Genomic DNA, 14,729 nt, shown 5'->3' on the forward strand with positions numbered 1-14,729 from the left:
TCCGCTTATATATAACTCAATTAGCGTGTCTCGACGGTGATGTATTGTCACAATTGTCTGACTGTTCAATTAATCTATAAATCTCTCTGTTGTTCCTGGTTGTGTATATTGTATAGATCTTAGCTGAGGCAGTCATCTTAGTGTCTAAGACGACAACCACTCTTGTTGAAACATCAACTCTACAAGGTTTCTAGATGTGCATTTTGGAACTGGTCGGAAACCCGCGTGATCCATCAGGAAGGATTGTTAGATTTTTAGACGAAACTCCTCATGCCACGGTTAGATTAACAAAGTTCAACTGTATTTACATTTCCATGACAATGATAAGGTATCCAGTTTCATAAGTTCAATATTTTGTAAGTCATTGTTCACTTAGATACGTACCATTTGTAACACATGGAACTGATCAAGTTACACAAAACGTTCTGTCATATGCACGACGTTATGCGTCCAACTACAAAGGAGGGTTTGACTCGACGCAGACGTCGCTTCATTTCAGTACGTGAAGTTCGGTTTGCTATAGATATTCCCCACCAACAAGTGTAGTTTGAGACCGTGCTGTAGATATGCCAAACAACACGTGTAGTTCGAGACCGTGCTGTAGATATGCCCTACCGACACGTGTAATTTGAGACCGTGCTGAAGATATGCCAAACAACACGTGTAGTTAGTCTGAGGCCGTGCTGTAGATATGCCCTCCCGACACGTATAGTTAGTCTGAGGCCGTGCTGTAGATACTGCTGCAATATCCTAATGTTACGCTGGCTATTACGGAAAAATGGGTGAACATGATGACGTATAATTTCGTCACCATCAAAGTTACCTTCCATTATAACCAATGGAATCCTTCCATAGGTTGTGATACCACCTCTAACCATATAACTCCCTCTAACGAACTAACGACGGTGAATTTCACAAACGTGTATCAAGGTGAAATCTGGACTCGTGTGTGAACAGTACTTCACACCAGTACCTGTTGATAAATCGGAGATGTCTGTTTCACCATGCTATGATCACAACTCTGTGACGTTTAAGCAAAATTGGAGTTACGGACGGATGTCGACCTCTCGCGATCTGTTTCGCACGATTCTAGAACTGATCTGTCTTATTCCTGGAATGCTGCTAGTAGTCAATGTCCGACGTTCATATAATTTATATGTGTCTGGCCGACGTGACGTCACGCGCCAAGACCTTCAATATTACTTTAGATATATCAATTAACCCGTATGTGCCAACCACAAATGGAGACTAATCGCCTACATCAATCTTTTCACACACCGAAACCAACATAGACAACCTTCCAAGAGGCTGTATGATTGACGTGTTGATTTCTCTTTCCATCCTGTGATTTTTTTATTTCTAGGTGGTAAAAACCTCCTCCCAGCCTACAGTATTTATATTTCTCGATATCGACAGCTCAGTCTGATTTAAAACAAAAAACATAATACGGAAAACAGCGTAGTGAATTAAGTTGTCTTTTAATCAGCCTGACGATGCTGACAAACCAACAAGACATGGTTCCGAGAGATGTAAGCTTATTAAGACCATTGAAGTATTAAATGGTCGGGAAACAGTCTATTTCCTAATGCAATATAAAGTTAGATGTGTTCGATGTTCGTTAGTATGCCTGGTAGTGTCTAGTGTCTAATGCGTATTCTCATTGATTGAGCAACATTCCCATCGCTGATGTCATCGATAAAGCAAAAGGCGCTTGACCTTCCGGAACACTTTATACTATTCCTCTTGTCGTTTTTAAATGGTCTTCTTGACAATATTTCTTTTGTTCATATTTCACTCTTTTTTTTTTTGGTTGGATGTTTATTTTCTTGTCACGTTCATTCAGTAGAATAAGTAGATTATAGTTGTTTCATATTTGACCCTTGTTCCGTCGATTTTGAGTTAGATACATATATATTTTACGTTCTGATACAGTTGAAAAAGCACAAGTCATTATTACTCCTCGCGATTGAAAGTCGGAGGGGATACAGGGATGTTAACATAAAGTTGTATGAACGTGTCGTCATACATGTCAGAGGCACTCGATCAAACTTAAAGGGAATGCATTGTTGGATTTCTTTATTCCCCCCCCCCCCCCCCCACCACCACCAAGCATTGTAATACCTAAATTAGACTCTTCTCAAAATTATAACACTCTCTGAGAAAAAAAGATAATGATTATCAGCTTCAAACTGACGCTAGTCAACACTCGCTGTTGTGTCTACCACTCATCGCTGTTTTTATCGGAGATAGCCGAGTTCACCACGTGACCTTTCGGAGCTCCGTTTTAACCAGTCGTTTTGTTATTATTTCTTACTATATATAATTGTGAAATTGGCCAAAATAGTTATAAAGGATCAAAATATCTCGGTCCATGCACATTATCATGAAGGATCATTAATTTCTGGCGAGAGTTCAAGTTTTAGTGTTACATAAACAAGGTCACTGCTACCATTTTAGAAAATCATGGTAAGCTAGCTAGTGGCTTCATTCCTTGATGATTGTTTTAAACAAGCTCGACATTCTTCTAAAGGGCCATACTTTTACAGACGAGTTAAGAGTTTCTGGGTTATAGGGTCAAGATCAAGGTCACCGTTACTATATTTCTTCGTGTACGAGGTCATCTTTTATCGCCCATCTGTCAAGGTCGCACTACAAAGGTTTTTTTGTATCGTTTGCAATGCATTGTTTTTTTCAAATGTGTCAGGGTTAAGTGTCTAATTTTCTTCTAGGTATGAAAAGAATAATTATAGTTGTGAATTATCATTGAGACAAAAGTGTGTTAAATTGAAAAATAATCATAAAATGTCATCATCTGTGTAATTATCTGTCAGGATCAAGAAAATAACTCATTTATGAATATAACACATGAAAGCACACAAAATCTACCATCTGAAGATGGCTATTAAAAATGAGAAGCCAGTTATACATTTGGGTCAGTGGAACACTGACTTTAGACAGCCGTGCGACCTACGGCGGGGCGATACGGTACACGAGCATTGTAAGCTGCCAGTGTCATCCTCACCTTTCCGTTCCGTTGCGGACTCAAGTAATGATCGACTACAACATACCTCAAGGTCATAATTACAGTCAGTACAGACTGTAGCCATGATTTCCTGTAATATTAGGAATATTGCCTTGAATTTTTATTCATCTTTGTATTTCTAGCCTTGAGATAAGTTTCATATTAAAAACATTCGAGATATATTGCGTTTGTATCTCTGACAGAGCTGATGAGCTAGGATTTCTTGTTCTGAAAAAAGTCACGACTCACACTTTTCAAAAGTATGTCACACGCCCTTTGTGTCTTTCAATTCAATAATCTTGAAGAATGTTTCGGCAGATTTGGTACAGGACAGGACATGTATATACATAGTCCAAATACACTGAAAGACAAATGAAGTTATGAAGAAATTTTAGATTTGAAATTCTAGCCCATCGATCATGAGTAACTCAAATGGCATTCGTGCGAGAATCGTCTCTTTGTACTCGATCATTAGAATGCGGGCTTCCTTTCGTCCTTTGTGGGGCATATTACATTTCTAGAATGAATGGACCGAAATAGTGAAATTGTGATAAGGTCTATTCTAGATGTTATCAAAGCTGTTATTGAATTGAAATAAACTTTAAAGAGCAAGAAAAGTAATTACAACCCAAAGTCGACAGAACGAGGGCAGAATATATTTACACTGTTAACATTGAAATAGTTGTATGACCATTTGTTCCAGAAGAGTAAGCGTCTACTCCTTCGTCGACGACACCCAATCTTGGTTAATAGGTAATGTAATAAAGTTAACAGTCTTTTTATACTTCTTGCTTCCAATCATTTAGGGTTTTGAAGGCCGTGTTGCTATAGACAAATATTGAACACTTCCACCAGTTTACCACCACATTTAAAGGTCGTGGTCTGTTTTGAAAACATTTCCTGAAACAATACGAGTAAGACCAAAGTGGAAGCTAAGAGGATGATGAAATTGCTATGATTTATTCATGGCTGAACAGAGTCATCGTTATATATGGTTACGAGATATTCCAACAGACTTTGGCACATCCATGAGGCGCCTGTCCCTCTCTAAGGCCGACGTGTCTCCTGTCTTATACGAAACTGAAATGAAGATCTTTAGAACAAGGAACAAGGAACTTTGACAAATCGTCACTTTCAATCATATATATCCATGATGTGCTCTCGTTCGCTTGCTTTATTTATCACACGGAGCCTGAAATCAAGGACACCGCAGACACTTCCACAACAGCCACTTACCTCCATCTTTACTAAAAACGTATCCAACTGGGACAGCTCGGCACCAATCAATACAGTAATTGTGATAATTTCTTTGATTCTATTGAGAATATCCGTTTCCTGACAGAAAGGTTCTAGTGGTTTGTTTATATCACGCTTATTTCGATATCCTAGGTTGTCTCCACTGTTTAGACTTCTATAACGATCCCTGATCTGGTCAAATCTAGGTAAGCTGTTACATAAAATATCAACTTTCGTTCAGTTCTGATCAACTTAATCATAGTTTCATTATAACAGAAAATTATAGATTGACCTTTGACCTAGTGACCATGACCTTCGGCCACATAAGTGAACAATAGATCGTGATGGACTTGACTTGATTTGATATTTCATTACAAAATATCAAGTAGTTCAGAGATAACTAATTCGACCCTGATCTTTGACTTTTAACCCAGTGATCTTGACATTTGTTCAGATACCTTCAGAAAGCATTGCAAGAAAGGTTTATAAATTTACTTGGAAATCATTACTAGTTCAGTGATGAACAATTTTACCTTGATCTTTTACTAATAACCTTGGTAAATGGTCATGCAATTCCTATCGACTTACCTTTACCTTTGCATTGCACTAAACAATGAAAATTTAATTTTGATAAATCATATATAATAATGTAATTATAAAACTTTTTCAGTTTTACAAAATACCAATTAGTGGCCACAATTTACCTCAGCGTAGTTGTTAAAAACAAGAAAACATATGCAGTGATATTTGGCATCCCCTAGTGCCCCTACAAACCAAATTTGGTCAAAATTGGAATAGTATCTAAATTTTGACCTATCAGTGGCCAAAATTGTGTTGGCCATTCATATTAAAACCTGTTAACCAGTTATCAAGGTACCCAAACCAAAATTTCTGTCTTTTAGGGTCCTTAATATAATATGAAGTTTCACTGGAATTGGTTCACTCTGTTTAGAAGGAGTTCTCGAGACTATATTTGTGGACGACAGACATTCAGACAGATTGGGTGGTTGATTCCAGTAAATTTCCCCCTCCCATCTCAACTCCATTTTGGGTGTATAATGACAATCATTAATGGTCTAAAACCAAGATGGACTCCCATAAACCATCTTGTTTTTCTGAACATTCCTTAAGTTGAGAATGATCCATCCAGTTCTTCTCAAGAAATATCAATAACCAATTTTCAGTGACACAACCAAAAATGGCTGCTTGTCAGTCAATTTTCTAACATTCACCCTAAAAACTAGAAAAAAGGCACCAATACACCAAAAGTGACCTGTAGGATATGAAATCCAGTACTTCGCTAAAAATGTGATACCAAACATCAATTGTCAAAATCAAAGATGACCAGCTGTCAGCCATTTTGTTTTTCTGATCAATCAAAAAACATGAAAGGGCATAACTAGGGGCCAAAAGGAACCAATTTATGAGAAATGACTAGCCCCTTTGTCAAAATTCAAGAGAACCACCTATAAGCCATTTGGTCTTTCTGATCAATCTCAAAATTAAAAGGGCATCACTTTGAACCTTAACACAAGATCTGAAAAAGATCCATCAAATACTTCCCAAGAAATAACAAAAGCAGAAATGATTACTGATAGAAGGCAGTTTTAACAAGCCGCCATATAGTGATGGTGCATTAGAGGCAATCTCAAGGTGGTCAATAGGTGACCTAAAAACCAAACTCAATATTTTTCCACAAACAAACTGACAAATAACAAAAAGTTATAATTTCAAACAGTAATTAAGTAACTTGAAGATTAGTTGATAATGCAGGTTCTATACTGATATACTATGTCGCCCAGAAATCTTGTTTTTGTGTAACAGATAGCATTGCTTTATCAAAATTTTACCAATATATCACACCTGAGAGAAACTATTGAACTCAAATACATGATTTTGGCAGAGAGAAAACATCTTTATTGCAGTATTGCTGATAAATAAACCTATACAATGTAGAAAGTATGTAAACATGATTAGAAAAAAAAGACAACACAATTGGTGTTACTAGCAATATCAGCTGTTCAAGTGCTACACAAAGCACTTGTAATACATATTTGTATAATTGATAATTGTACATCAGATATGTTATAAACATGTTGTAACACATGCCTACAGTATAAGAAATAGAATATAGATACCACAACATGTCTAAAGTACTATATGTTTAAATACATACATGTCTTTTGATGTTATTTAAGCGTTTAAATGTCTTTTTGTTGGTTACATCAAAGGATAAAGTTTATTTTGATGTTTCAGTTATATATTTCTACATGTCTTGTTAATTTAGAAATCAAAATACTCATAGAACTTAATTTGTCATTTGGTTTCAACGTTTCTATTTCACCTGGTTACCCTAATATGGCTAACAGGATCTCAAACAACCTGGTTACACATCCATAGCTAGCAGTCAGCCAGTTGTGTCAGTCTGATGTAAAATTACTCACCAACAACATGACATTAGTCCGCACTTTTCTAACCTTAACCAGATCTGGTACACTTGCAGGCGACCCTGAATGAAATGTTAGAGTTTCACTTCATTTATTTGTATTCTGTCATGTAAAACAGTCAGAGATGGTGTTACAACATGATACCAGATTCGGTACACACATTTGGAATAACTTTTATGAACACATACCTTATAATAAGAGGCACACTTGACCTGTATCATCCACCTGGTTACATTAGTTTTGCAATTCTGTTGATATAAGAGTCATCAAGTTAACAGATATAATCCCTATATTTTATTGAATTTCAATAAATTCTTCATCTATGTCATTACTCAGGAACTCTTGTTTAATTGATCTGAACCTTGACACAAACAGTGGATGATCTGAACCTTGACACATACAGTGGATGACCTGAACCTTGACACATACAGTGGATGACCTGAACCTTGACACATACAGTGGATGACCTGAACCTTGACACATACAGTGGATGACCTGAACCTTGACACATACAGTGGATGACCTGAACCTTGACACATACAGTGGATGACCTGAACCTTGACACAGACAGTGGATGACCTGAACCTTGACACATACAGTGGATGACCTGAACCTTGACACATACAGTGGATGACCTGAACCTTGACACATACAGTGGATGACCTGAACCTTGACACATACAGTGGATGACCTGAACCTTGACACATACAGTGGATGACCTGAACCTTGACACATAGTGGATGACCTGAACCTTGACACATACAGTGGATGACCTGAACCTTGACACATACAGTGGATGACCTGAACCTTGACACATACAGTGGATGACCTGAACCTTGACACATACAGTGGATGATCTGAACCTTGACACCTACAGTGGATGACCTGAACCTTGACACATACAGTGGATGATCTGAACCTTGACACATACAGTGGATGATCTGAACCTTGACACATACAGTGGATGACCTGAACCTTGACACATACAGTGGATGATCTGAACCTTGACACATACAGTGGATGACCTGAACCTTGACACATACAGTGGATGATCTGAACCTTGACACATACAGTGGATGATCTGAACTTTGACACATACAGTGGATGACCTGAACCTTGACACATACAGTGGATGACCTGAACCTTGACACATACAGTGGATGATCTGAACCTTGACACATACAGTGGATGACCTGAACCTTGACACATACAGTGGATGATCTGAACCTTGACACATACAGTGGATGATCTGAACCTTGACACATACAGTGGATGATCTGAACCTTGACACAGACAGTGGATGACCTGAACCTTGACACATACAGTGGATGACCTGAACCTTGACACATACAGTGGATGACCTGAACCTTGACACATACAGTGGATGATCTGAACCTTGACACATACAGTGGATGATCTGAACCTTGACACATACAGTGGATGACCTGAACCTTGACACATACAGTGGATGATCTGAACCTTGACACATACAGTGGATGACCTGAATGAACTGAACCTTGACACATACAGTGGATGATCTGAACCTTGACACATACAGTGGATGATCTGAACCTTGACACATACAGTGGATGATCTGAACTTTGACACATACAGTGGATGATCTGAACCTTGACACATACAGTGGATAATCTGAACCTTGACACATACAGTGGATGATCTGAACCTTGACACATACAGTGGATGATCTGAACTTTGACACATACAGTGGATGATCTGAACCTTGACACATACAGTGGATGATCTGAACCTTGACACATACAGTGGATAACCTGAACCTTGACACATACAGTGGATGATCTGAACCTTGACACATACAGTGGATGATCTGAACCTTCAAATGATGTCATTGAGATACATGTTTCGTACCATAAATTGAATTTGAAAGAAGGCCTTGGACATATTTGAAACAAACTTAATGATTTTCTAGGCAACAGATTTCTTTTCAATTGTTTGGCAATTACTTGAACAAATGCCATTAATTTGAAAAGAGGTGGTAAGCATGACATCAAATATTTGTCCCCTTTTTTAGCATCAAAGTCTTTCTGAAAACATGTTTTTCTCATTATTTTTTTAACTTTAATTGCATTTGAACTATATGACCCTACATGTTGGTTAAGATAATTGGACAGTTTGAAAACCACCGTAAAATCCTATAACTGGCCTTTAATGAGTACCATCACTATCAAAACCATTGACTTTAGAAGAGGTTGTGTCAAGTTCTTATAAAAAAATATTGAATGGCCAAGGTCATTCAAAATACAGCTGCATCTGAAATTACACTAGATGTCATTATTCTTGGCAGAAACTGAAAAAGAAAAGAAGTACAGTATACAGAGAGACAACAGACAATACACCATGACATTAATTCACAGAGACATTCAGGCAAGGTGAATTGAAAATCAAAATGAACCAGTAAGCACTTCAACATCCAAGCCAACAAATGACAACAACTGGCTAGTAACAAAATATATGTTTTTGGCCCCAATACATAGCATGATAAAAAAATGGGTCATTGTCACTCACTAGGTTTACGTTATGTTTTACACGTCCCCTTGGTTTGTCATCATTGATAATTACACGTCCCCTTGGTTTGTCATCATTGATAATTACACGTCCCCTTGGTTTGTGATCATTGATAATTACACGTCCCCTTGGTTTGTGATCATTGATAATTACATGTCTCCTTGTGTTTGTCATCATTGATAATTACATGTCCCTTTGTGTTTGTCATCATTGATAATTACATGTCCCTTTGTGTTTGTCATCATTGATAATTACATGTCCCTTTGTGTTTGTCATCATTGATAATTACATGCCCCCTTGTGTTTGTCATCATTGATAATTACATGTCCCCTTGTGTTTGTCATCATTGATAATTACATGTCTCCTTGTGTTTGTCATCATTGATAATTACATGTCCCTTTGTGTTTGTCATCATTGATAATTACATGTCCCTTTGTGTTTGTCATCATTGATAATTACATGTCCCTTTGTGTTTGTCATCATTGATAATTACATGTCCCTTTGTGTTTGTCATCATTGATAATTACATGTCCCCTTGTGTTTGTCATCATTGATAATTACATGTCCCCTTGTGTTTGTCATCATTGATAATTACATGTCTCCTTGTGTTTGTCATCATTGATAATTACATGTCCCTTTGTGTTTGTCATCATTGATAATTACATGTCCCTTTGTGTTTGTCATCATTGATAATTACATGTTCCCTTCTGTTTGTGATCATTGATAATTACATGTCCCCTTCTGTTTGTGATCATTGATAATTACATGTCCCCTTCTGTTTGTGATCATTGATAATTACATGTCCCTTTGTGTTTGTCATCATTGATAATTACATGTCCCCTTGTGTTTGTCATCATTGATAATTACATGTCCCCTTCTGTTTGTGATCATTGATAATTACATGTCCCTTTGTGTTTGTCATCATTGATAATTACATGTCCCTTTGTGTTTGTCATCATTGATAATTACATGTCCCTTTGTGTTTGTCATCATTGATAATTACATGTCCCTTTGTGTTTGTCATCATTGATAATTACATGTCCCCTTGTGTTTGTCATCATTGATAATTACATGTCCCCTTGTGTTTGTCATCATTGATAATTACATGTCTCCTTGTGTTTGTGATCATTGATAATTACATGTCCCCTTGTGTTTGTCATCATTGATAATTACATGTCCCTTTGTGTTTGTCATCATTGATAATTACATGTCCCCATGTGTTTGTGATCATTGATGATCACATATTCCCGTCGGTTTTGAGATCATTGTTGACAGTTGTGGGGAGATCCAAACTAGACAACAGAACCTGCTTCATGACATCATTTTAATCTAACTAAAACATTTTAGTTTATACGACTAAGTTATACGACTAAGTAAAACTATCTTCTGTTGGAACATGATGAAGACTCACCATCTTCTGTGACATTTAGTATCAATAAAAAGTAATTAACGACACATAATGATAAAATCTATAAAGCAGAGCTAGTATGTAAAAGCAAGTAACAAGGAACAGAAGGATAAACATCACAAACATCCATACATTGCCACAAATGTTTTTCTAGACAATTTTTGTCAGAGTATGTCATGTTTATAAAATCTACTACTCCATGACACTGTATTACAATTTTCCTACACAAGCACATCACAACAATAGTCGACATTGATATCACATTCACTGTAATGATCAGTTAAAAGCCTATAAAAAGTAAATTTACATTAAACAGAAGCAAGTAAAAGCTACAATGACGATGATTAAGATAAATTGATATAATAAAAAAAGACTTAAAATTTTCAAACACTATAATCCTTGCACTTACTACAGTAAATATCAGCCCAACATATGTCACTGGTTTCTCTTGTATAAATATACTAATGGTTTATCATATAACAATCAAAAGGGACAAATAATTGGCACTATTGAATGCTCACACTGTTTGTAATTAAAAATAATTCTTTTTAAACACTATTAAAAACCCAAGAGGGTTGACAGCACCTTTCTTTGAACAAGCTTGCATACAGGAATGCCTTGTACAATACTATAGAATTTACTGAAATTAATGAATCACTAATTGAAAACAAAATTATAATGTCAGTATCATCATCTGTAATACGGAGACAATGAAGGAAACCATATTTAAATTTACCCCGTCTATTTATCTACATTAACGACAGTAAAAGAATAAATTGTAACACCAGAAACTTTTTGTTGTGACACTGTAAACGTTAATGAAGCAGAAATTTCACTTTTTTCACTCTGAAAGAGTAATATGTATAATATTGCATGTCAAAATTCATATTAAAGTGGGTCATTATGTAGACCAATGTCAGTCAATATGTATATTATTATGAGTCAAATGTATATCACTGAGTAAATATTTTATATCACAGTGAGTCAACATGTATATAATTTTGAGTCCATTTTGCCTTAATGGATTTATCATCACACATCAAGTAACGTAGATGATTGTGAATATCTATAAACCAGTGTATCTTTGTGAGTCAATATGTATATCATTGTGAGTCAATATGTATATCATTGGAAGTCAATATGTGTATTATTGTGAGTTCATATGTATACCCTTGTGAGTCAATATGTATATCCTTGTGAGTCAATATGTCTATCATTGCGAGTCAATAGGTCTATCCTTGTGCATCAATATGTATATCCTTGTGAGTCACTATGTATACCCTTGTGCGTCAATATGTATATATTATTGTGAGTCAGTGTGTATATGATTGCTCCTTAATATGTATATCATAGCTAGTTAGTGTATGTAAACAAGGGTGCTGAGTCTAAATAACTCTATCAACTGAGTAATTCACTGTGAATCAATAGGCACATCATTGTGAGTATATCATAGCAATAAAGCAGAAGACATTTAATTCAGATTCTGTTCACTTGACAGTATTTTCTTTGATGTTTTTGTTATAATTTCAAAAGACAAACTTTGTATCTGTCATGAGATCAGTTTTACCTTTGTGTATACCTGTCATGGGGTCAGTTTTACCTTTGGGTATACCTGTCATGAGACCAGTTTTACCTTTGTGTATACCTGTCAGGGGGTCAGTTTTACCTTTGTGTATACCTGTCATGGAATCAGTTTTACCTTTGTGTATATCTGTCATGGGATCAGTTTTACCTTTGTGTATATCTGTCATGAAATCAATTTTACTTTTGTGTATATATGTCATGGAATCAGTCTTACCTTTGTGTATACCTGTCAGGGGGTCAGTTTTACCTTTGTGTATACCTGTCAGGGGGTCAGTTTTACCTTTGTGTATACCTGTCAGGGGGTCAGTTTTACCTTTGTGTATACCTGTCATGAAATCAGTTTTACCTTTGTGTATATCTGTCATGGAATCAGTTTTACCTTTGTGTATATCTGTCATGGAAACAGTTTTACCTTGGTGTACACCTGTCAGGCGGTCAGTTTTACCTTTGTGTATATCTGTCATGTGATTGTTTTACCTTTGTGTATACCTGTCATGAGATCAGTTTTACCTTTGTGTATACCTGTCATGAGATCAGTTTTACCTTTGTGTATATCTGTCATGGAATCAGTTTTACCTTTGTCTATATCTGTCATGGAATCAGTTTTACCTTTGTGTACACCTGTCAGGCGGTCAGTTTTACCTTTGTGTATACCTGTCAGGCGGTCAGTTTTACCTTTGTGTATACCTGTCAGGCGGTCAGTTTTAGCTTTGTGTATATCTGTCATGTGATTGTTTTACCTTTGTGTATATCTGTTATGAGATCAGTTTTATCTTTGCGTATATCTGTCAGGGGATCAGTTTTACCTTAATATCAGATATCAACTTTATATGAAATATTTAGTATGATAAACCCCCTAATATTTTTGGTAATATACAGTTTATTCTGTAACACAATGTATTAAAGCTTGGATAACTTCTATGTGCGTTATATTGAGTAGATTTTTCACTAGACCTGCTTAGCTGGAGAATACTCTGATAACATGTATATAAATGGGTCACTGGCAGTATGGATATATATGTAACTCAACAACTGATTCTACAAAAATATCAATTAGATCAAAACATGAATGATGACATCATTGACAATTTGTATATCTGTCATAAAAGGTGTAAAATATTTAATCTATATACATCTGGAATGCGAAATATAAAAATTATCATATTATACTTTACCAGTGATAAGGACATGGTCACATCTAAACCCACGCCTGTTTAAAGAATTCAACAGAGAATTTCAGGTAAAATTCGACCAGTATACAGGTATGTATGAGTACCAGTATACAGGTATGTCGAGTACCAGTATACAGGTATGTGTGAATACCAGTATACAGGTATGTGTGAGTACCAGTATACAGGTATGTATGTATACAGGTATGTGTGAGTACCAGTATACAGGTATGTGTGAGTACCAGTATACAGGTATGTGTGAATACCAGTATACAGGTATGTGTGAGTACCAGTATACAGGTATGTATGAGTACCAGTATACAGGTATGTATGTATACAGGTATGTGTGAGTACCAGTATACAGGTATGTGTGAGTACCAGTATACAGGTATGTGTGAGTACCAGTATACAGGTATGTGTGAGTACCAGTATACAGGTATGTATGTCTACAGGTATGTGTGAGTACCAGTATACAGGTATGTGTGAGTACCAGTATACAGGTATGTGTGAGTACCATTATACAGGTATGTGTGAATACCAGTATACAGGTATGTGTGAGTACCAGTATACAGGTATGTATGTCTACAGGTATGTGTGAGTACCAGTATACAGGTATGTATGAGTACCAGTATACAGGTATGTGTGAATACCAGTATACAGGTATGTGTGAGTACCAGTATACAGGTATGTATGTCTACAGGTATGTGTGAGTACCAGTATACAGGTATGTGTACAGGTATGTATGTATACAGGTATTTGTGAGTACCAGTATACAGGTATGTATGTATACAGGTATTTGTGAGTACCAGTATACAGGTATGTGTGAGTACCAGTATACAGGTATGTGTGAGTACCAGTATACAGGTATGTGTGAATACCGGTATACAGGTATGTGTGAGTACCAGTATACAGGTATGTATGTCTACAGGTATGTGTGAGTACCAGTATTAAGGTATGTGTGAGTACCAGTATACAGGTATGTGTGAGTACCAGTATACAGGTATGTATGTATACAGGTATGTGTGCGTACCAGTATACAGGTATGTATGAGTACCAGTATACAGGTATGTGAGTACCAGTATACAGGTATGTATGTATACAGGTATTTGTGAGTACCAGTATACAGGTATTTATGTATACAGGTATGTGTGAATACCAGTATACAGGTATGTATGAGTACCAGTAAACAGGTATGTGTGAGTACCAGTATACAGGTATGTATGTATACAGGTATGTATGAGTACCAGTATACAGGTATGTATGAGTACCAGTATACAGGTATGTAGGAGTGAATTAAGTTACAATAATCATGTGATTTC

At 36.3% G+C, this 14,729-nt stretch overlaps 1 protein-coding gene across 1 annotated transcript; it reads right to left on the minus strand.

Moving 5' to 3' along the window:
* Positions 1–7,051: 7,051 nt before the first annotated feature.
* Positions 7,052–10,618, minus strand: LOC132557057 (uncharacterized). The gene is made up of 4 exons (XM_060221537.1): positions 8,496–10,618; positions 7,815–8,206; positions 7,591–7,758; positions 7,052–7,534 (listed from the first exon to the last, which is right to left on the minus strand). Exons 1-4 carry the CDS (start codon positions 8,509–8,511, stop codon positions 7,052–7,054), a joined length of 1,059 nt encoding a protein of 352 aa, XP_060077520.1. The 5' UTR covers positions 8,512–10,618.
* Positions 10,619–14,729: the final 4,111 nt, after the last annotated feature.

Source organism: Ylistrum balloti, unplaced genomic scaffold (genome assembly GCF_031769215.1).
Source record: "Ylistrum balloti isolate Yb309-2 unplaced genomic scaffold, AGI_CSIRO_Ybal_v1 Utg370620, whole genome shotgun sequence".
In the NCBI taxonomy this organism is placed as follows: domain Eukaryota; kingdom Metazoa; phylum Mollusca; class Bivalvia; order Pectinida; family Pectinidae; genus Ylistrum; species Ylistrum balloti.